The 22,719-nt window shown below is 34.4% G+C and overlaps 2 protein-coding genes across 2 annotated transcripts in view; both read right to left on the reverse strand.

The window, feature by feature from the left end:
• The window catches only part of LOC142349540 (endoplasmic reticulum resident protein 44-like), a 558,035-nt gene that overhangs the window by 481,175 nt on the left and 54,141 nt on the right, over positions 1–22,719 (reverse strand). The window lies entirely within an intron of this gene.
• Positions 10,195–22,719, reverse strand: part of LOC142349046 (uncharacterized) — a 44,020-nt gene continuing 31,495 nt past the window's right edge. The window contains exons 7-10 of the mRNA XM_075400458.1: positions 18,948–19,042; positions 16,642–16,794; positions 10,523–10,613; positions 10,195–10,266 (exon numbers count right to left, since the gene is read on the reverse strand). Coding sequence (XP_075256573.1) covers positions 10,195–10,266; positions 10,523–10,613; positions 16,642–16,794; positions 18,948–19,042 — 411 coding nt within the window. The remainder of the gene's footprint in view (positions 10,267–10,522; positions 10,614–16,641; positions 16,795–18,947; positions 19,043–22,719) is intronic.

A 22,719-nucleotide genomic window follows, 5' to 3' on the forward strand; every position in this document is an offset into this window, starting at 1 on the left:
GCCAGCAAGAATACCTTTACAGAAAGATTTTAAGAAGATGGAATTTGAGCGCGTCATATAAACTGCACTAAAAACGATAATTTATTCTATGCTAACTGATAAAAAATTTACAGCAATGTGTGAAGCCACATTTTTTTTGTTATAAACGTCAAGTAGCTATAAATAAACGACCCACAAAAGATATTTTTGTCCCAAAGATATTTTTGTTTAAAACAGCATTCGTCGCCATAATGTCGACAGAAAGAATTCTTGTTTTCTGTCTACTTGCTTACGTATATACGAATTGATACTGCGCTCTTAAAAACCAGTGCCTTTATGAATTTGTATTCTCGTTTATTTGGTTAATTTGGTTAATATTCTCGTCAAGTAGCTATAAATAAACGACCCACAAAAGATATTTTTGTCCCAAAGATATTTTTGTTTAAAAGAGCATTCGTCGCCATAATGTCGACAGAAAGAATTCTTGTTTTCTGTCTGCTTGCTTACGTATATACGAATTGATACTGCGCTCTTAAAAACCAGTGCCCTTATTAATTTGTATTCTCGTTTATTTGGTTAATTTACGGTACAAGAATGGCGGTACTGTTACACGAGGCTGCAGAATTCTACACGTATAGATGTCGACAATTTTGGAAGAACTGAGAAATGTTCCGACAAGAATGTAGGAAAAATGTTCCGAAAGAGAGAGTGAGGAACTGTTTAAGCTTATGAAGATCATTTAATGCGTAGGTATGGAATGACGCGCAGTTATTGTTAAGTTTAAATTGTATAATGCTGAAAACAATTAGGGAAATTTTGCTTTCCAAAAGATCTTCTTTAGTCCAGATGGACGAACCAAACCGACGTAAGAAATTTTCGGTTTCTTTGGCTTTTAACACAATAAGGCGCCCGAATGTTCGGTATGTTCGGTTTCAAACGAAGCAAATTGTCGCCATGTTTGGTCTGTGACGTAAGAAAGCTTCACTATGTTCGGTTTTGCAAGATTTGGTGTGTTCGGTTTTTAAATCTTTTGTCAATGATCAGTTATTTTCAGTTTCAATATAGGAATTTGTTGGTTTGTTTAGTTTCAATCGCCTCAATTGCTAGAATTGAAAGATTTATTGATGGGATTTACATTAAACTTGTCAATTTTGTCACTTATTGCTTTCTTGTCGGGTTTGACGTGCAGTGAAGATTTATTACTAAAACGATGCTTTCAGAATCAAAGTCTCAGTCCATAAATGAATGGAGTTTTTGCAGTCGTCGGTACTTTCTTTTATTTCGATCAAGATTTGGTTCCTCCTACTTTTTATTCACAATTGTTTTTTTTTCGTAGTTGGTGAAATATTTATATACCCGTGGCTTGACTTCAAATTTGGAATTGTTGTATCAGTTTATAGCTTTGCAGCAATAATGACACTGCCGACGAATATCAAAGGAAATTTTACTAAGAAAATAGCTCAAATTACTCAATAATTCTTACTGGATGTAAGGGGGAATCTCGTCCTCGTCGGTTGAGAGGTTTTGAGGATAGTGAGCTCTTTTATCAGAAAAAAAATTTTGGTATCTTTATACTCATTTTCCTGATCTGTAGATGGTGATCTTGCAGCATTGTGCCTGTTAATGGATTCATCCAGATGATTTTATAAACATTTATTTATATCATCTTTATTGAATTGATCTTTTTTGTTTAAATTTGAATATAAATTCGACTAAATTTCTAATACCACTTCCTTTCCAAATATGACGCGAGCTGTCTTTTTGAGCTTTTTTATTGGAAATTTAAGTTGTAACTGCCATGTATGTAACTGTTTGATGTTACAACTGAAAATTCAAGCAAACTAAAATTGAGGTAAGTTTTTCAGTTCTATAGTAACGAAAAAAATTTACTTTTTTTGAAACAAACAAAATTAATTTGTTTTTAAACGTACTTGTGGCACAAAAAATTGGCACACCAAAAATTTAACATCAGTAAACGTCGCGGTTTTATCACATTTAATTCTATTCAAAAGATTCTTTCATAAAGAGAAAAAATAAAGCTCTTATTTCCTGCTAAGTAAATTCTTTATTTTTAAGAGACGAAGTGTAAAATAAAAAAAGATAAACCTAAATACGTTTCAGCACTGTTCGTGCCCACTAATTTGACCTCCTAAGTCTAATTTTGCTTGGCCTATTTAGTAGCCCTCTCGCACTACTAACATTTCACTTTTGACTTCTTCACCAAAGTCAAGAAATACCGCCCAATTTTTTATTCTGAATTAATTTGACTACAAATTAAAATGTAAACCTATTCCCATCGTGACATTAGCCACCTAGCTTTGTGGTCAGATAAACTATGTCCTCAATAACGGTAACATACCATAATCAGGAGGGCTAAAAATTTGTGGAGTGTGTTATAAAGGAAAAACCCGATTTCTGAAACGTATTCTTTTCAAAATGAAACATTGTATTTTGACAAACAGATTTCAGTGGCTCTAATATTTTCATTGAAAGTAAGGTTGATTGTAGTGAAACATGAACCTTGATTTCATGCCAAGAAATGAAAGGTCATGCCATTTTCAGCAACAGTGAGTCAACCCTGATGAAAACGTCAAAAATGACCACTGATCCTAGCAATGCATCACAACAATGGTTGCAAACTTATGGATTCAAATTAAATGTATTTTTGAGGAACAGTTTTTTGTATTGATAAATGGGTTTTTGGTTTTTTTTATCAATTTGACATGCCTGAGTGTTAAATAGGGGTACTATATCACCGGACAATTTTCCTGGAAATTTTTTAAAAAGAATGCAACGAAGAAGATCATATAAAAGTATATATCGCAAAAAAGGGATGATAGATTTTGGTGTACGTTATCATAATAAAAGATGTCAAATTTGTTTTTTTTCTTGATGATTTCCTTGAACTTCAAAACGGCAAAACCTCAATTGCTAGAATTGAAACATTTATTGATGGGATTTACATTAAACTTGTCAATTTTGTCACTTATTGCTTTCTTGTCGGGTTTGACGTGCAGTGAAGTTTTATTACTAAAACAATGTTATCAGAATCAAAGTCTCAGTCCATAAATGAATGGAGTTTTTGCAGTTGTCAGCACTTTCGCTTATTTCGATCAAGATTTGGTTCCTCCTACTTTTTATTCACAATTATTTTTTTTTTCGTAGTTGGTGAAATATTTATATACCCGTGGCTTGAATTCAAATGTGGAACTGTGGTATCAGTTTATAGCTTTGCAGCAATAATGACACTGCCGACGAATATCAAAGGAAATTTTATTAAGAAAATTGCTCAAATTACTCAATAATTTTTACTGGATATAAGGGGTAATCTCGTCCTCGTCGGTTGAGAAGTTTTGAGGATAGTGAGCTCTTTTATCAGAAAAAAATTTTGGTATCTTTATACTCATTTTCCTGCTCTGTAGATGGTGATCTTGCAGCACTGTGCCTGTTAGTTGATTCATCCAGATGATTTTATAAACATTAATATCATCTTTATTGCATTGATCTTTTTTGTTTAAATTTGAATATATTTTCGACTAAATTTCGAATAAAACTTCCTTTCCAAATATGACGAGAGCTGTCTTTCTGAGCGTTTTTATTGGAAATTTTAGTTGTACCTGCCATGTATGTAACTGTGTGATATTACAACTGAAAATCCAAGCAAACTAAAATTGAGGTAAGTTTTTCAGTTCTCTAGTAACGAAAAACATTTACTTTTTTTGAAACAAGCAAAACTAATTTTTTTTAAACGTACTTGTGGCACAAAAAATTGGCACACCAGAAATTTAACATCAGAAAACGTCGCGGTTTAATTACTTTTAATTCTATTCAAAAGATTGATTCTTTCATAAAGAGAAAAAAGAAAGCTCTTATTTCCTGCTAAGTAAATTCCTTATTTTTAAGAGACGAAGTGAAAAATTAAAAAAGATAAACCTAAATACGTTTCAGCACTGTTCGTGTCCACTAATTTGACCTCCTAAGTCTAATTTTGCTTGGCCTATTTAGTAGCCCTCTCGCACTACTAACATTTCACTTTTGACGTCTTCACAAAAGCCAAGAAATACCGCCCAATTTTTTTATTCTAAATTAATTTGACTAGAGAGTAAAATGTAAACCTATTCCCATCGTGGCATTAGCCACCAAGTTTAGTGGTCAGAAAAACTATTTCCTCAATTACGGTAACATACCATAATCAGGAGGGCTATAAATTTATGGAGTGTGTTATAAAGGAAAAACCCGATTTCTGAAACGTATTCTTTTCAAAATGAAACATTGTATTTTGACAAACAGATTTCAGTGGCTCTAATATTTTCATTGAAAGTAAGGTTGATTGTAGTGAAACATGAACCTTCATTTCATGCCCAGAAATGAAAGGTCATGCCATTTTCAGCAACAGTGAGTCAACCCTGATGAAAACGTCAAAAATGACCACTGATCCTAGCAATGCATCACAACAATGGTTGCAAACTTATGGTTTCAAATTAAAAGTATTTTTGATGAACAGTTTTTTGTATTGATAAATGGGTTTTTGGTTTTTTTATCAATTCGACATGCCTGAGTGTTAATTAGGGGTACTATATCACTGGACAGATTTCCTCGAAATTTTCTAAAAAATGAGCAACAGTGAGTCAACCCTGATGAAAACGTCAAAAATGACCACTGATCCTAGCAATGCATCACAACAATGGTTGCAAACTTATGGATTCAAATTAAATGTATTTTAGAGGAACAGTTTTTTGTATTGATAAATGGGTTTTTGGTTTTTTTATCAGTTCGACATGCCTGAGTGTTAAATAGGGGTACTATATCACTGGACAGATTTCCTCGAAATTTTCTAAAATGAAAACAGCGAAGAACATCATATAAAAGTATTCATCCCGAAATTGGGATGATAGATTTTGGTGTACGTTATCATAATAAAAGATGTCAAATTTGTTTTTTTTCTTGATGATTTCGTTGAACTTCAAAACGGCAAAGCCTCAATCACTCGAATTGAAAGATTTATTGATGGGATTTACATTAAACTTGTCAATTTTGTCACTTATTGCTTTCTTGTCGGGTTTGACGTGCAGTGAAGATTTAATATCAAAACAATGTTATAAGAATCAAAGTTTCAGTCCATAAATGAATGGAGTTTTTGCTGTCGTCAGCACTTTCTTTTATTCGGATCAAACTTTGGTTCGTCCTACTTTTTATTCACAATTATTTTTTTTCGTAGTTGGTGAAATATTTATATACCCGTGGCTTGACTTCAAATGTGGAGTTGTGGTATCAGTTTCTAGCTTTGCAGCAATAATGACACTGCCGACGAATATCAGAAAAATTTTATTAAGAAAAAAGCTCAAATTACTCAAAATTTCTTACTGGATGTAAGGGGGAATCTCGTCCTCGTCGGTTGAGAAGGTTTGAGGAAAGTGAGCTCTTTTATCAGAAAAAATATTTTGGTATCTTTATACTCATTTTCCTGATCTTTAGATGATGATCTTGCAGCATTGGGCCTGTTAATTGATTCATGCAGTTGATTTTATAAAGAATTCTTTTCATCATCTTTAACGTATTGATCTTTTTTGTTTAACGTTGAATATAATTTTTATTAATTTTTTAATGTCACTTGCTTTCTAAATATGACTAGAGCTGTCTTCCTGGGAACTTTTGTTGGCAATTTTTGTTTAGATTTTACAACTGAAAATCCAAATAAACTGAAATTGAGGTATTTTTTCCAGTACCCTAATAATGGAAAACATTTAGTTCTTTTTGAAACAAGAAAAATAAAATTATGAACAAACTTTCAAACAAACTTGTCAAAAAATTTGACACAACAAAAATTAAACATCATTAAACGTCGTGATATTATCACCTTTAATTCCATTCAAAAGTTTGACATCGTTCATAAAGAGAGAAAAGAAAGCTCTTAGTTCCTGCTAAGTAAAATTTTTGCTTTTTATGAACTGAATTATAAATTAAAAGGAAAAAATAGTCAGATATTTAAATTTCAGGCAGTTCGATTTATTCAATTAGTTTGCATTCAAAACACAGAAATGCATTTGAATTACATGTACGCAAATCTAAATACGTTTCAGTTCGTATCAAATAGGTTGCCCTCCAAAGTTTAATTTTGCTTGCTCTATTTAGTAGCCCTCTCGCACTACTAACATTTCACTTCTTCATTGTTAAGAAAAGCCGCCCAACTTTTCACTCTAAATAATTTTCACTAGAAAGTAAAACTTAAACACTATTCCCATCATGACATTTGCCCAGCACGAATTTGGGAGCAAGCACCCTCGTGCTAGGGTACTAAGTTCCCGGGGAAACTAAAGATTTATATTCCCACATTCAGTCAAATAGAATAAGACTTATTAATCCGGGTAAAAGTTAATTGAGTTTTTTAATGAGAACAATAAATAGTCTCCATAAAAATGCGATTTACATAATCCACCGTTAAAAATAGGCGCGCCTCTAGAAGCCTCTAGAAGTAATGGCTAATACACTTTCTTCAGCCTTGAAAAGTTTCAGCTACAGGTATTTGGGCTACTAATGTAAACATTCTTTTCGACAGTTGCATAAACATATTTAATTTTTTTTATGCGGATCCGTATTGTTTTTTGTAGTTTTCACCTTTGTGCCCCGCGCTGTACGTTATGCATCCCTTAGTCACATAGATAGTAATTCATTATGTACAAAATGGCAAAAGCGTTTCAGGTCTTGCAAATAATATATACCTACTAATACGGGGGTCACAAACGGAAACTATTAAATATCCTCTTATCTAATATTCTGTCCAAGACTACTCGTAAATTCTGTCACCATAACAAAGAACCTTTTGAAATTAAATTTCATTTTCACCTTTTTAGTTACACAAATACATTCATTCAGTACAATGGTGCCTGTTATAAAACAAAGATCTCCATGACCTGAAATGAAAGTTCCTGCCATTTAAAGCAACAGAGACTCAACGCTGATAGAAGCACAAAAGCATGATACGTGATATTAACAATGTTTCACAACAAAAATTGGCAACAAAAATAGGATGCCAAAATCAATTTTACATTTATCTTGATATAGGAAGTTGCTATTCGTTGTTTGTTTGATCATATCATTGAGCTTCATGAAGCCAAGAGAAAAATTAATATCTCTAGAATGAGGATAATCATGGTTAAGTATTACATTGAACAAATTTGTAGTTCGTTTTGTGCTAGGTAGTGAAGGAAAATTTCATATAAAATTTTCGCCTAGGTCGTTTCTTTTTAAGTACACAAGTAAATGTATAGTCATTTTTCTGCTTTAAAATTTTTTCTTGCATGGGAGAAAAGGCTCTGACCTAATGACCCATTGGCCTAATGGCATTCCAATTTGAAAAACCAGAAGGTGCGAAAATTGGGTGCATCCAATTAATAAAAAAACAACCAATCTCATTTTAAGCCAGGCAAGGAGAAAAATCTGCTTTTTTCTTTGTTTATTCATGCCAAACATAGGCAAAAAATTCTCCATTAAGTGAGGAGCTTACGTCAGTTTAATATTCAAGGAGTTCAAAAAAGAATTACATAAGTATTTTGACAAACTGAAAAAAATAATACAGCACCCTTTTCTAAATTTTGTATATTCTAGTTCGTTCTAAAACACTAAAAAATTTATTATTGTTAAAATGTTCGTTGAGCCTATCAAAGAGCGCTCAAGTCAAAGCTTAGTTGCCGAAGCTTCACCCTTCACTCTTACAGTTCTATATTTTGTCTGAGTTGTTTTCTTGGAATGGTGATTTTTAAGAGTAAAAAAATGTGTGGGTAATGAGATGTTGAAATGGAAACAAGTATATAGTTACAGTCATCACTATCTTTTATAACGAATAATTGTATGTACAAATGTGACGAAATAATCTAAACATTAGTTTTTCTGCTCAAGCTAAATCGCTAAGATTTTAGCTGCCGCGCTCAGTTGAGCTTGTTGTTGTTCGGGGCTATTCTTGGTTGTCTCACTATGGTTATTATTGGTTGATTCACATGTCAATATAGACTACGGCAATGGCACAGAAGGATTGAATCAGATAGTATTAAATATGATTGTTTTGTATTTTATTTAGCACTGCTACATCTCACCCCAGTTTTGAGAAGACAGTGTTTCAGTTTGTGAAAATGACTTCTTCTCTGGTTGATCTAGATTTCATTGTCTTCTTGTGTCGCTTTGTCGCATCGAGTTATTCTGTTTTGTTGACACATCTGCTACGGCAATAGTTCAAAAATTTTCAGGTCCTCAACAAAAAACCATATTAGGCAAACAAAAAAATCAACGCTCTTTTTGGCGTTTTCAATAACAAACGAATATATCTGACTGATAAATTGAACATCGCAGTCTGAAATCGGAAATATAACTATCGATTACAACAAAAACAATGCAAAAAAAATCATCCCTCCGGTGACAAAAAAGAAAACAAAATAGCGGTAACAGTTAACGAAAGAAAATCTCACATTCTTAAGGTGTGAGTTTTTTGCTGCTCCGTGCACCAGACTTCATATTAAAAAATGTGCGTGGATAATGAGACTTTGAATTGGAAACAAGAAATTAGCTACAACCATCACTATCTTTTATAGCGCATAATTGTATGTACTAATGTGAGGAAATAAGCTGAACATTAGCTCTTACTGCACGAGCTATATCGCTAAGCTTTTAGCCGCCGCGCTCAGCTGAGCTTGGCGTTGTCCGCGGCTATTCTTGATTGCTTCACTATGGTTATTATTGGTTGATTCACGATGTCATTATAGACTACGGCAAAAGCACAGTAAGATTGCATCAGATAGCACTAAAAATTATTATTTTGTATTGTATCTAGCACTGCTACAGATTAAGATAGCAACAATTAACTTTGTTTTTGAATGTCTAAAATTTTGCAGCAATACACAATACAAGTTTCCATGTGACCTCAACTGGGTCTCGTGATCTTGCTTGGAAAATTCCTGATCGGTTATTCAAAAAGTAGCAATTTATACAACTGATCTTTTTCGTTCATTACAGATTAACAGGTGCTCTATATAGAATTTTATGTACGTGTTTTCTTTTTTGAACGTAGGACCAAACTATAAGAAATTTTTACCGCAAAAACATACCTGAAAGTAGAATTCACTATAATCAAAAGCTCAATTTAACAAAAGAACTTCCTCAACGGTTATTCGGTATGACGAGACGGTGCTCGACTTACATTGCCTATGAGGAGGCTTAAGTTGGACAATAGACATTGACCTCAAATTTGGTCAGGACTAAAATAATCGTCTTTGACTTCTGCTTGAAAATAGATGTGTACCAGGAGAGGCACGTGCTAAAAACTGTAGCTTAAGAAACACCAAATCAACTTGAAACACCACCAACACTGGCGTCAGTGAAGCATGCTGATTAGTTTGCTTCTCTGATGTCCAGACAGGCCCAGACGGAAAGTAGATATGTCCAGACTATCCTGCGTTCAAAACTTTTCGTGCGTTCTTCGTGCGTTCGAAGGCAAATATGTCCAGACCATCCCAGACCGAAACGGTATATGTCCAGACTTTCGTGCGTTCTTGTCCAGACCATCGTGCGCTCCAGATCAAATTCGTGCGTTCAACGCCAAAATTTGTTGTGCGTCCATGTCCAGACCATCGTGCGTTCATGTCCAGACCATCGTGCGTTCATGTCCAGACCATCGTGCGTTCATCCGTGTTTCCATACCGTGTAATTTTGAACGCACGACACCCCCTTCGTGCGTTCATTTCGGTCCGGACATATCCGGTTTCGGTCTGGGACCTCAGCCTGGGGCGCCAATTGTGATCAACTGCATGAAATTGAAAAAAAGTTATAAAGCATAGTTTATACTATTATTTGTGAGAATTGATATCAAGAATGTTGGTGAAAATAGAGTAAACTGAATGTAAAATCTAGTACTTTAAGTGACAATTTAGGCCTTCGGTTCTCATAGCAATAAACATTTTCACTGAAAACAAATTAGGTCTTGCTAAGTTTTTAAATGGTTTTGGAATTTGCGAAATTTACTAACGCTGATAGATGCTTATTTTTCCGCATTGGATTGGAAATAGTTTTCCTTGGGGGGGGGGGGGGTAATTAAATAATTAAATGCAATTTGGAATTGGGCACACAAAATGTCAGCCACTTTCTTTCGATGCAGAAATTATTCAAACTGGATAATAATGTCTATTCAATAAAAATGTATAAGGTGCAACCGCATCTGTCTAAAATGTCCTATGGCTGCCTGGATGTTGAGTGACTTATGCTCTGGAGCCTATAGAACGAGACAAGTTCGATAGGAGCAGTCTGAAGTCACGAATCTCATTTAATTATTTCAAGATATATTCCAAGTGACAAGTTTTAAGACGTTGCTTTTACATAAGAAAATAAGAAAATAGTTAATTGGGCCATTGCTCAAGATTTATGGCTGTTGGCGCCACTTTTGAACAGAAAAATGAGCAATCAGACCAACAAAAATAAAAACAAAACAATAAAACTCGAAATTTTGTGAAAGCCGAAAAAAAAACAAAAAATGAGAGTGGGCAACGAAATTTTTTCCAACCCCCCCCCCCTTCGTGAAGTGAAATCCAATGCATTCTTCTTGTTCAACATTTTGGTAAATTTTCGACTCGTTTCTTTTCTCTGCCAAATCTCTGTAACCTCGCACAAAGCATTACTGGTTACATTATCTTTTATAGCATTACATTATCTCTCCTTCAGTAAGCAGAAACAAATTCTGTTTCTTTTTATTTCGACAATATTACTTGTTTTTCAAATTGTTTAACTGGATAAAAAAGTTAAGGTATATTTGATGAGCCTGCGACCTTCATCATAGTCAAAATCCAGTTTCCAGTGCAATGTTGGCAGTTTTTTTGTTCTACAACAATCACTTGCATACAATGATTCTGTAAATCGATTACGAATTGAGCTGGAGGATAGAACACAATTGTGTTAGATCCTTAGGTACGACTGTTATCAATTAATATAAATTTTTCCTCCAGGTTGAAATTCAGATTAAATTCAGTTTCAAGAGAAATATATATTCTCAGCAATTAACAGCTGACTTCTGAGTTTCCTATATGGCAAGGACAACAAAGGCTTGGTATCGAAAGTCGACAAAAAAGAAACTGAGAGACAGGGTAATTGAAGCGAATGCAAAACTGCACAAAAACAATTTAGCTAAATACGTTCCAGCATTAAGGGTTGCATACCATTAACAATTCCAACAGTAATCTCCAAAATATGATCAATTAAATGACTAAAACCAGCTAAAGTTGATAATACTGAAGCAAAAATTTAATGACTTCACAATGTCATTGATTTCCTCACCTATCATGTCTTTTTGTTTCCTCATTAACACTCGAATGAGTATTAGTTTGCCATCGATCTTTATTTCTCACTCAACGACCAATTTACAACCGGGAGGTGGGAGCTAGAGCACATCAGCGCTGAATTAATCCGGAGACATTTTTCTGTTTGTGGATGACCAGTACTCTGTTCATGTCGCATTCCACATTGGCTAGTCCCAATTGTTCAGTAAATTTACTGCATGAAAAATAATATGTTCAGCTTAACTCCCGCCAACAATGTTTGCTTTATATGCTATTCGAAATACATTAGAAAGACATTATTCTGCTCAGACTTAATTTTTGGGCACCAGTAATTTTCAGACTATAGAAGACAAGGCGGCTCGGTAATGTGCGATCGCACATAAGGTTCCGACCCCACTCATCCACAATTTTGGCATAATCGTCTAGCAAATGAGGAAAAGATGGAAAAACACAAAAAATTCAAGTATTTTTCAAAAAAAACTGGCGTAAGAACGAAAAGATAGCCTCCAAAGCAAATAACTCAGTGGAGTTAAAATTGATGCATTAGATTGATGAGATATGCCGATATTAAGAAAGCGAGCGAAGACGAACGGCAAAATCAAACAACAACAACAAACATTAATTACATCAAAAAAATTAATTCCGTTTTAAAAAACAAAACTTAATAACAAAGTCAAAATAGCGTCAGATAAAAATTAAAATAAACAAAATAACTTGTCACTCACCCGAAAAAAATGGTTCACCAGTTCATAAAAAAGCTCGGCAACAATTAGACAAAAAAGAACAGAAACTTTGGAGTTAGAAAATTCGCTGAACTTTAAAAAAAAAACGATTAATTTAAAAGTAATGACAACCATTAGGAATCAACTAAAATATCCCATAGGTCTACAATTACCAATTCTTCTATGGAAGGGAATTAAGAACTCTCGGTATTCAATTTTTTTGCAGTTACAAAAAGAACAACAAATAGACAACAAACTAAAAACCAATTAAAACTTACCAGAAAATGATTTGGAAGCCGTAAAGTCATACTTTGGCCCACAAAATATGTTCAATTGCACCTTCGTCTAGCACCAATAATGTATTATGTGGCCGCTCATTAACGAAAATAAGCAACAATTAGACAGAAAAGAAAAAAATGCAAAATTATGTAATACTTGTTTTTTTTCGAAAAAAATTTATTTCCAAAGACATAAAAGCCATTATTACACAATGAAAAATTTGAATATGTTCTTCCATTATTCCAAAGGAAGCCCATGAAACCTGCAATTATCCATAATATGTCTTACGTCTACAAAAAGAACGTCAAATTTCAAAAAAATCACAAATTTTATTTACTTTTTTTTGTGAAAAACCCGTGTGGAAGCCAGTAAAGTCATAACAAATTCTCTTAAAACATTGGATTTTGTGAAACCAATCCACTTTGACACCTTCCCTTGAAATGTATTTTGTGTCCTCTCATTAATGAAACTAGGTAACAATTAGACCAAAAAGAAAAAAGCAAGATTGTGTAATACTTTTTTTTATCGAAAAAAATTTATTTCCAAATACATTAATTACAAAATGAAAAATTGAATATGTTCGTTTATTCTTCAAAAGGCAGCCCTTGAGACCCGCAATTATCCAGAACAAGTCTTACGTCTACAAAAGAACGTCAAATACGACAAAATTCAAAAATTAATTGACTTTTTTTGTGAAAAACCAGTGTCGAAGCTAGTAAAGTCATAACGAATTCCTTAAAAACATTAGATTTTGTGACACCAATCCCTTTCGACACCTTCCCTTGACAAAAATAATGTCATATTTAACCTTTTATTAACGAGACCAGGTAACAAACAGACAATAGAAGGAACAAAATTGCGAAGTTGAAACGTTTTTTTCATTTTGGAAAACAGTTGTTTTCAAAGGCATGAATGCCGTTATCTATCTTCTAATATCAGAACATCAGCTCATCTACTCTTCCAAAAAAAGCCAATCAAACCGGGCCATTGTCCAGGAAATTAAAAACGACTAAAAAGACAAAGTAAAACCGACAGTTAGAGACAAAATTTTAAAAAATCAATTAAATTCTTGGAGAAAGTACTGTTGAAACGGTAAGAAACCACAACCTATATAGTTAAGGATTTAAATATTATCAATTGTGCGTTATTTTGAACGCAAAAATGTGATATATGAACAATTAATAACGTGACAATTTGACAAAACTAGAAAACAAGAAAAATGGGCAAATACCTAAAAATTAAAAAAAAAATGTGAAATCTAGTAGTATCAAAGCCAGAACACCATAACTTAAAGCTTAAAACATAGCAGTTTTAACATAACAATTCAGCAGAAAGAAGGTACACTCATTGATTGTTGACACTAAGCAACAAGTTGACCAAATTAAGAGAAACATGGAGGCAAAGTTCAATAAGCCATTTTTTATTTAAAAATCAAATATTTTAAAAGTCAAAGCGACCATAAGCTTTCAAGCAATCGACTAGAAAATTTAATTTTGAGCTAATTAGGAAGCCAATAGGAACTATCACTATTGAGCTTTGATTTGAAATGTTCTGTTATTTAATTAATATAATAAAGATCGAATTTTTTTTCATAAAAACCGACTGACGACAATTCGAACTATTTTTGGATTGCAACGGTCCAAGATTGGTACAGAACTAGTCAATGCTCATTGTCCATTACAAATACTTAATTTTTGGAATGTCATTGATATAGATATTTTGTTACTTGAAAAATCAAAAAGAAATGCTGCGTTTTTGATAATCAACGAATAAAGTTAACAAAAAACGGCAAAGTTTTATTTACAGAGCACTCTCAACGGAAGTTGAAGTGGAATTAGCGCCCTTTTCAGTCTACAAAGATTGTGTTAGTGGTGTTTGGGTGTGCAGTTCCTGCAAATTTAATCCTAGTGGACTACGGAACTTATTTCGTGCTGTTTTTGATGAAAAAGTCTGAATTTTGTGAAATATTTAGCCGGAATTTGTGACAAAAAAAATCAATGAAAAAGCTGACAATATATTTTGTCTTTAAACGTAAAATCAACAACATTTTTTTGAAAAAATTTATTAAATTTTATCAAAATTGGCGAAATTTTAGTCAAAAATTCCGAAAAAAGGTGAATGAAATCAACGGAATTCACTCTATTTTCTCGAAAGTTTAAACCTCGATATCTCCCTGTCAAAAACGAAAATCAAAAAACCATTTTAATTCCATATTCTACGCTGGAGAAGCTTTCTAATGATACCAGTCTCAACTCTCTACGATGAATATATCGATCGGCCAAAATTTACTGAACAAAAAAAACCCAATTGAGTATATAGTTCCCCCCCCTCAAGAGGGATCGGAATAATGAATTCAGCCTGGGCGAACTCTGTGACCTCAATAAAATCATAATGAAGGAAAACTGCACATGAAAAAACTTAATTGGAGATGCAATGTTTCAGAAACTGAATTAAGTTTTTACCCTGAAATGCACTGCTCAGCAACGACATGCTCTGAGACTCAAGTCCGGAAAGCTTAGAGATCTTGGTATGATCAGCGGGGTACTGTACGAAAATACTGTTTCTTTGGGTGTCAAAGTTTCAAAGTTTCTTTCAGTTTCATCTCTGCTCTTTTACCACCAGAAATTGACCAATTCCTCGAACTTAACAAGGTATGCAGAGGTGTTTATGATATCTGATGATTCTGATATCTTTTTAAAAATCTTGTTGCTCTCAATCCAAAAGGGTTATTTATGGCGTGTCTGTTGGTTCCCATCACAAAATAATTTTGTGAGTGGGTCTTCGACAGAAAAACCACTTAGGGTATTAGTCACGGGGTGAATTATTGGCTTCTAAGACGTCTGTCTTTGAGGCCCGAAAGGGCTAGTTTTCAGCTTTAAAAGACGATGAGCCGGCTGCCTGTGGTTTTTCAGATAAATCATTCACCCCGAAGTCTGTCAGAGTCTCGAGTTAGAGGATGGTTGAAAGCCCATGGGATGTTCTGTTGAGATATTAAGAGTTGGTTTCCTTTCATTTTGATGTCGAAGGAGAAAGGCCATACTTTGAATTTTCTCTCTTTCGGAAATTCTCCAAAGAAAGAAAAGAAGTCGTAGAAAACGCGAGCTCTAGCAAAAAGTTCACGGAATGACAAAAAAAATCAGAGATGGCCCAAATCTGTCTTCCCGTGTTGAAGAATTTTGTTTTTCACTTGTAAGAAATCGTCGTTTTTTAATCGTTTTCATTAGACAAAAACGATCAAAGCCCTTTGTTCGTTATGTTTATGTAAGAAATGATCGTTTTTCAAAAAAAAAAAACGACGCAAAACGATCCCCGCTGGGATTCGAACCGTTGAACTCCTGATAGTTTTACCTAATGCACTCACCTCTTCGCTATCAGGCCATGATACTTTTACGCCAAAACGATCTAATAGAGAAAAAATAGTTCACGAGCAATTAAACGACGAAAAAAGATCAAGAAACGACGATTTCTTATAACAAAAAAACGGCGTAAGAAACGACAAAAAACGACGAAAAAACAATCAAAAAACGACAATTTTAATTGAAAAAAAAACGACGTAAGAAACGACAAAAAAAAACGACGAAGAAACGATCATTTCTTACACTTAAAAGACAACTAAAACGACGAAAACTAATGAAAACGAAGAAAACGAAGACAAAACGACGAAAACGACGACAAAACGACGAAAAACGACAACTTTTTACAAAATATTGTCGTTTTTTCGTCGTTGTCCTCAACACGGGTTATGATTGTTCCATGCGTTTATTCTGCAACACATGAATTTGTTTAATTGGCCTAAGAAAACAAAAATTTCCGTTCTTATAGTATGGATGAAATTGGAAAATATCAAAATTTTTAATTACCTTTTGCGACTTTAGTCAGATTGTTCTGTCCAAGTATAAGTATTATAGCGATGGTTAAATCAACTGTTGGAAAAACTTGCCCTATCAATTCTTCTTGGGTATTATTAGAAATTGAGAAAACTATTTAAACATGCCGGATTTCTTCGAAACTCTTCGAAACTGTCACTTGGTGGTGAGTTATAGTAGCAACATGGAATTTTAATGTATTATTGCTAATATTGGAAACGCTATCATGATATGAACAGGAAAACCGGGAAAAAATTGGGTCCTTCCCATTGTAGCCCGTCCCAGCTTAGTGGTCATATAACTAATTGTGCACGTGCCACCCCCAAAATTACCCTAAAAACCAAATGAGGGACTATAATTTCGGGACTGAGGCTATAATGCTGAAGACCCAAAATTTTTAGGTATTTAACGAAATAAGGGGAAAAAATCAGAGAGTTACTTGCAAAAATTTTTTAGAAAATATCTGTAATAATGCGAGGTTACTTTTTGTCATCGCCTTCCCTTTTCCTCAGACAGCTGCGACAGAAATTTTTGATGGGCTCGTGAAAGGGTTTGATGAGAATCAGAACCAGAATTGTGTTCACAAAGCCATAGCTGAACCTCCACCCACGCAATCCGGTTTCAATCAACATCAATCTGGGATATTTGGTTCCATTTTCCATCTTCAAAATAGTATGCATCGATTCTGCGATCCCCCCCCCGTAGCCAGTTCTCTCGAAACTCAATTCAATTAAGTTTCAGATAACAAATCTGAAGTCCATTGTAAACCAAGATAAAAACAGACAGCTAGGCACAGCACATACACCTTTTTATCTTTAAAAATATAAAAATATAAGTTGGTTCCATTATTTCTTTTGTGTGGTAATGGCACCTGATATGTAATTGGGGGTGCAAAACATCCTAGGGGGGGCACAAACGGATCGGTCTGCCAGGTCGAAGTAGGAGTGCCGGATCGGTCTGCCGGATCGGACTGCCAGTAGGAGTGGGGCTGCAATGGGAGTCAAGGCGGATAAATTGATGTAAGATTGAGCAGGTAATGGACAAAATACCCCCAACCTCTTACACAATTTTACCCCCTTGACAGATAAAAAGGATGTAAGAGTGGGGTGTTAATTTATTTTTTACCCCCTCACTCTTACATTAATTTACTCCCCTTGACAAACCAAAAACAATTAAGAATGGGGGTTACTTTTCCTCTTACCCCTTCATTTTATCATCGTTTTACCCCCCTTAACAGACCAAAAGTGTGTAAAAGTGAGGGGTAATTTTATCTTTTATCCCCTCACTCTGATATCATTTATTATCCCCCTGGCAGCTCATTGCAGCCGAAAAAGATGTAAAAGTTTTGAACTGCTTTTTCGTTAAAAACAATTGTGCCATTGCAGCCCCACTCTTACATCATTATGCCCCCTTCGCAGCCCACTCTTACACCACTGTACTCCCTCTGAACAAGTTATTCCCCTCCACTCTTACATCTTTTTACCCCCTTAGAAGCGCTTATCTTTCATTGTTTTTTACCACCGTACTCGAAGACTGACAGTCATGAACCCACAACCTCTGTACCTTCAGCCAGTTGTCCTTAGCCTCCATACCATCAAAAGTTGTCCAACTCTTGACCGTTCATCTATATGGCTAATATTTGTTAAAATGACCAACTCTCAAAAAAATAACCCCTCCCCTAACTATTGCATCATTTTACTTACTAACATGGAAGCCCAATTCTTGAACAACTTTGTCCCCTCTGAAATAATCGGCACCTCACTTTTACATCATTTTACAACCCTTGGCAGCACTATTATTACATCATTTCATCCTCATTGAGCCAATTACCCCTCACTCTAACACCATTTCAACCCCGTGGAAGCCCATTTCCTACATAAATTTACCCCCTCTCAACAAATTAACCCCTTACTCTTACACCATTTATCCCTTTTGTAGCCTGATTCTTACTTCATTTTACCCCCCACCAACAAATTTACCCCTTACTCTTACATCAATTTACCTTTTTGGCAGCCCAATTCTTACATCATTTTACACCCTCTGATAAATCCCCCACACTCTTACACCATTTTACCCCCTGGTAAGCCCAATTCCTAAACATCGCAGTTTTGGCCAGGGGATAATTCCTCAAACGTCCTCTCAATGCAGCCCAGTGCCGCCCACTCTTACATCGCAACTTTGACCAGGGGGTAAGTCTTCCCATTACAGCCCAATACAGCCCACTCTTACATCGCAATTTTGGTCAGGGGGCTAATTCCTCAAAAATCCTTCCATTGAAGCCCATTACAGCCTACTTTTACATTGCAATTTTTGCTAGGGGCGGTATACCCTAAAAAGTCGTCCAATTGCAACAAAATGTGAGAAGTTTCGACCCGGGTATCTGTTTTTTTCTCAATTTTTTTGACTTTCATCAATTTACCGTTCTGTTTTTTGTAGTTTGCTATCTACTAAACGTCGATGCCTTTTGATATCTGCCAGCGAGTCATCATTTTTGTAGTTTTGGGTTCGTGAAAAAAACGGTGTTTCTCAGCACTTGACCTTTATAAAACTGTTGTTCCTCAAAGTTTATTTGATAAATTGTCCGTGAAACGTTGAGCCCACTTAATTCCAAATGGTACTTTATTTTTCATGGATGCAATAATCATGAGCTTTCTGTGAAAACTTCAGCCTAATACAAAACCGATCATTAAAGAAACTATTGTAGTCCTAACTAAAATTTTGGTGCTGTTGAGATCTGAGTAAGCGCAAAGAACAAAAAATAGAGGAGGAAAATGGAAGCGTTTGTCCACCTTTTCTGAAGGACGACAGTGTCAGAGCCAAAATCTTCCATGCCCAGGGCAGCAAAATTGATCCCTTGGTAAGTTGCCCAGATAAATTGATTCAGCTATAACGAAGAGACTCGGTAATGTGCGCTTGCATTTAATGTATAACCCGGCTCAACCACTTTTTGGCTGACTTGACTCAAATAAGAAAGAAAAAAACTTTCAGAAAAAAAGATATTGTCTGAAAATAACTGGAAAATGGGTTTTAAAATTTAATACTCAAACCGCTAAAAGTTTTCAAGAAGAGAGTCTTCATTGTAGAGTCGATAAGAATTGCTATCAATACGACAGCGAGACAAAACAACACAAAAATATCTATTCCTTTGAAGAAAACCTGATTAACAAAGTCAAATAATATCAGGCATAAACTAAACTGAACAAATCAACTTGTGTTTCACTTCAAAGCAGATGTGATCTGTCCCTGATGAGACTTGGTAGCAACAAAAAGTGTCAAGTCAGTAACAAGGGGCAAAGCCTTAACAAAAAAAAAGCAACGAAAAAAATTTAAAGGTTTATGAAAATGGAAACAATTTTTTACAAAATTATTAAATCTATAAAATATCAATTGAAAAAATTAAACAGTTTCTCTTATAACACCATAAGAAACCAAAGAGACCAGTCATTATCCAGATTATGACATGCGAGTGCAAAAAAAAACGACAAATACATGAAAATTTTGAATAATCAAATAAACTGTGGGAGCGTGACAACGCCGCTAAAACCCTAGCTGTAGAATAAAAAACATTATAAAAATGTGTTCAAGTTCTCCTTGCTTCGAAGCCAATTAGAACCGTCAATTATCTTGTAATGTGACAAGACAACAAAAAAGGACTTCGAATATGGGCAAAAATCCAGAATTCGCAAAAAGTTTATAAAAACTGGAGGTACCAAAGCCATAAAACTATCAACTGATAAAATAGTTAAAATTATCCATTTTGATCTTCTTTGATGAAACTAGGCTACAAGTTGACAAAAATAAGACACAAATTTGCCAAAATTCAAAAATTCGCGGATTCTTTTAAAACAAAAACTCTTAAAAGTCATCAGAACCGTTCACGCTTTGACGTACAACGCACAAAAAAGAATAAATTTTAAATCTTCAGGAAGTCAATTTTTACCTCAATAGTGGACACGAAGCCATAAGCCCACAAATGAACAACAAATACAAGAAGAACTCAAAATAAACAATCAGTTCTACAAAAACAATGCTAAGGAAATACAGATTTGAAGCGATTTACTTCATAAACCAGCAACTAAAAAGATTTAAAAAATTGTTTGTTTGGTTTAGTTTGGAACATTATTGCGCATTCATTCAAGAAGCACTGTGCAAAAATCTCCGAGTAGAGACCATGACCATTGACGTTTAACATGAACTAAAAAATATGAAACACATAGTGTCAGAGCCATAAAACCATCAGCCGACGCATAAAGACAAGAAAAAGAATAATGTTATTTTCACCAACAACAATGGGTGGAGATTGTCATTATTGAGACTAAGATACAAGTTAAGAAAAACGAAGACAAAACAGTGCAGCAAAAAATGGAAGTTAATTCTTCCAAATATTCAACATCAGGGTCATTAAAACCGACATCTATTAACTAACACAATTAAATAATTGCAATTATAAATCCAGTTGAAGCCACTACACCTGTTTTAACCAGAATACTTGATACGATCACAAAAGTACTACAAATGAAGGCAACAATCAAAAATGAACCATAATTCGCAAGAAACTGTTTCGAAGCCGTTAAAACCATGAGCTTTTCACTAATTACTTTCAATGTTTGTTCAATTTTTGCCTGCTATAAAAACCAATAGGACTTGCTCCTCTGGTGTTAATTTGACAAGAAAGCAAACATCATCTTCACAAGTTATCAAATGTCCAAAAATAATTAAATTTTTAATAATTCCGTGGTATCAAAACCATCAATTTATTAGTTCGTTGCATTTGAAGTCAATAGAAAAAACACATCATCAAATTTGTTTATTCTAATTTGCAACTCGACAGAACTTTGAAAAATAAGTTGCGAAGTTCAACAACACACTGATCTTTTCTTAAAACATATATTTTCCAAGTTATTAAAGTCATTAGGTACAACCTAAAGCATTATATAGCTTCAATTATACCAATTAAGGGTCTTCCATCTGAAACTAAGTCAACAGATTGCAAAAGGAACAGCAAAAGGCAGGCAAAAACAAAACAGCTCAATGAAGATTTACGAAAACACTTGTTTTTCGAATCCCTTAAAATCATGGAATTTTCCATGAAAGCACGCTATATGTTCAAATGACTTACTTTTCACGGGGCAGCTGCTCAAAAAACCTCTCACAAGAAAATTTTTACTAATTGCTTAAAAAAGACATCACTCTTTTACAACCAGAATAATTTTTGATTGTCAAAAACCACCATGGCAATAAAGCTGGGCATGATATTTCTGGGCATTTATTAACAACAAACAAATGTTCTAAATGTGACCCAATAAATCATTTGGCGACAACCGTTTCAAAGTAAAACCAGAAGATACATTTTGGACAAAGATCGTTTAATATAGCGAAATTTAATAGATAACACGCACAGGGAAGTTAAATTAAAACTATATCTTTTTTCTGCTCAACGTTGTGATACCAGCTGTTAGGTCTCTACTTCTGGCAAATTTAAAGAAAGTGGTCTAAAAAAGCAGCGTTCGCGTCATTTTTTGATGAAAAAAAGATTGATATTTCAGAGAAAAGTTCAGCCTAATTTTTGGTTAAAAAATTGGATCAAACAGTTCAAGAACACTCTTTTTCTGTAAAAGTAAAACCGATAACACTATCATTAACAGTTTCGACATGCTCAATGAAAAATTGACAATAACTTGAGCAAAAATTTGGAAAATGTTGACCAAAACAACGGAAATCACTCAAATGATCAGAAAAGTTTAACCTTCGATAATTCCTTGGAAATAAAAAGATCAAAAAGTCTCTTCGATTAATCATTCTACCGTATAAGAGCTTTCTAATGATACCACTCAAAACTTTCTACAATGAATATTTCGGTCGGCCAAGATTAACAGAAGAAGAAAACAGTTGAGCATACAATTCCTCCTCCACTAAGGTTGGGGCCGGAACAATTCTTATTCCAATTACTCAGAAAATAATGGAGTATATTTGTTGGCAATGCATCAGAGTTCTCCGTTCAGGGTTGAAAATATTTAAAAAAACGCAAGAAATTCGCTGAAACCAGCTGATTTCTGCTAGGCAAGCTCCCAGATTAATGTTCTCGGCAAAAAACAGGTATAGGTAGATGGATTTTGTTCGCCTACAAAGGGATTCAAACGGAACAGATCAAGACGCAAGTCCAGAATACCGAACATAAACGACGCAAGATAAGCTGGGTATCTTTGGTTTTAAATAAAAGAGAGCTTCCTTATTTTCGGTATCGTTGTTTTTATACACAAGAGAGATTCGGTACGTTCCGTTTTAAAAGATTCGATATGTTCGATATTTAAACTTTTGAGACTATTGGTATGTTTGGTTCCAGACGTAAAATATCGTCAGTGTGCTCGGTTCCACATTCAAGACCTCAAAGATGCAAGATTATCGATCAAAGATGTCGTGCTCCCGAGAAGGTTCAACCAGAGTTGCTATTCTTAATTCGCCTGGCAAAAAAGTTATCCAAGTGCAAGTGGTTGATGATTTTTTTAATACTTCACAAAAAAATTAACAACCGTAAGTGTCCTGTAACAACGATACCAAAAC

This window comes from Convolutriloba macropyga, chromosome 11, assembly GCF_964194025.1.
Source record: "Convolutriloba macropyga chromosome 11, txConMacr16.3, whole genome shotgun sequence".
Classification (NCBI taxonomy): Eukaryota; Metazoa; Xenacoelomorpha; order Acoela; family Convolutidae; genus Convolutriloba; species Convolutriloba macropyga.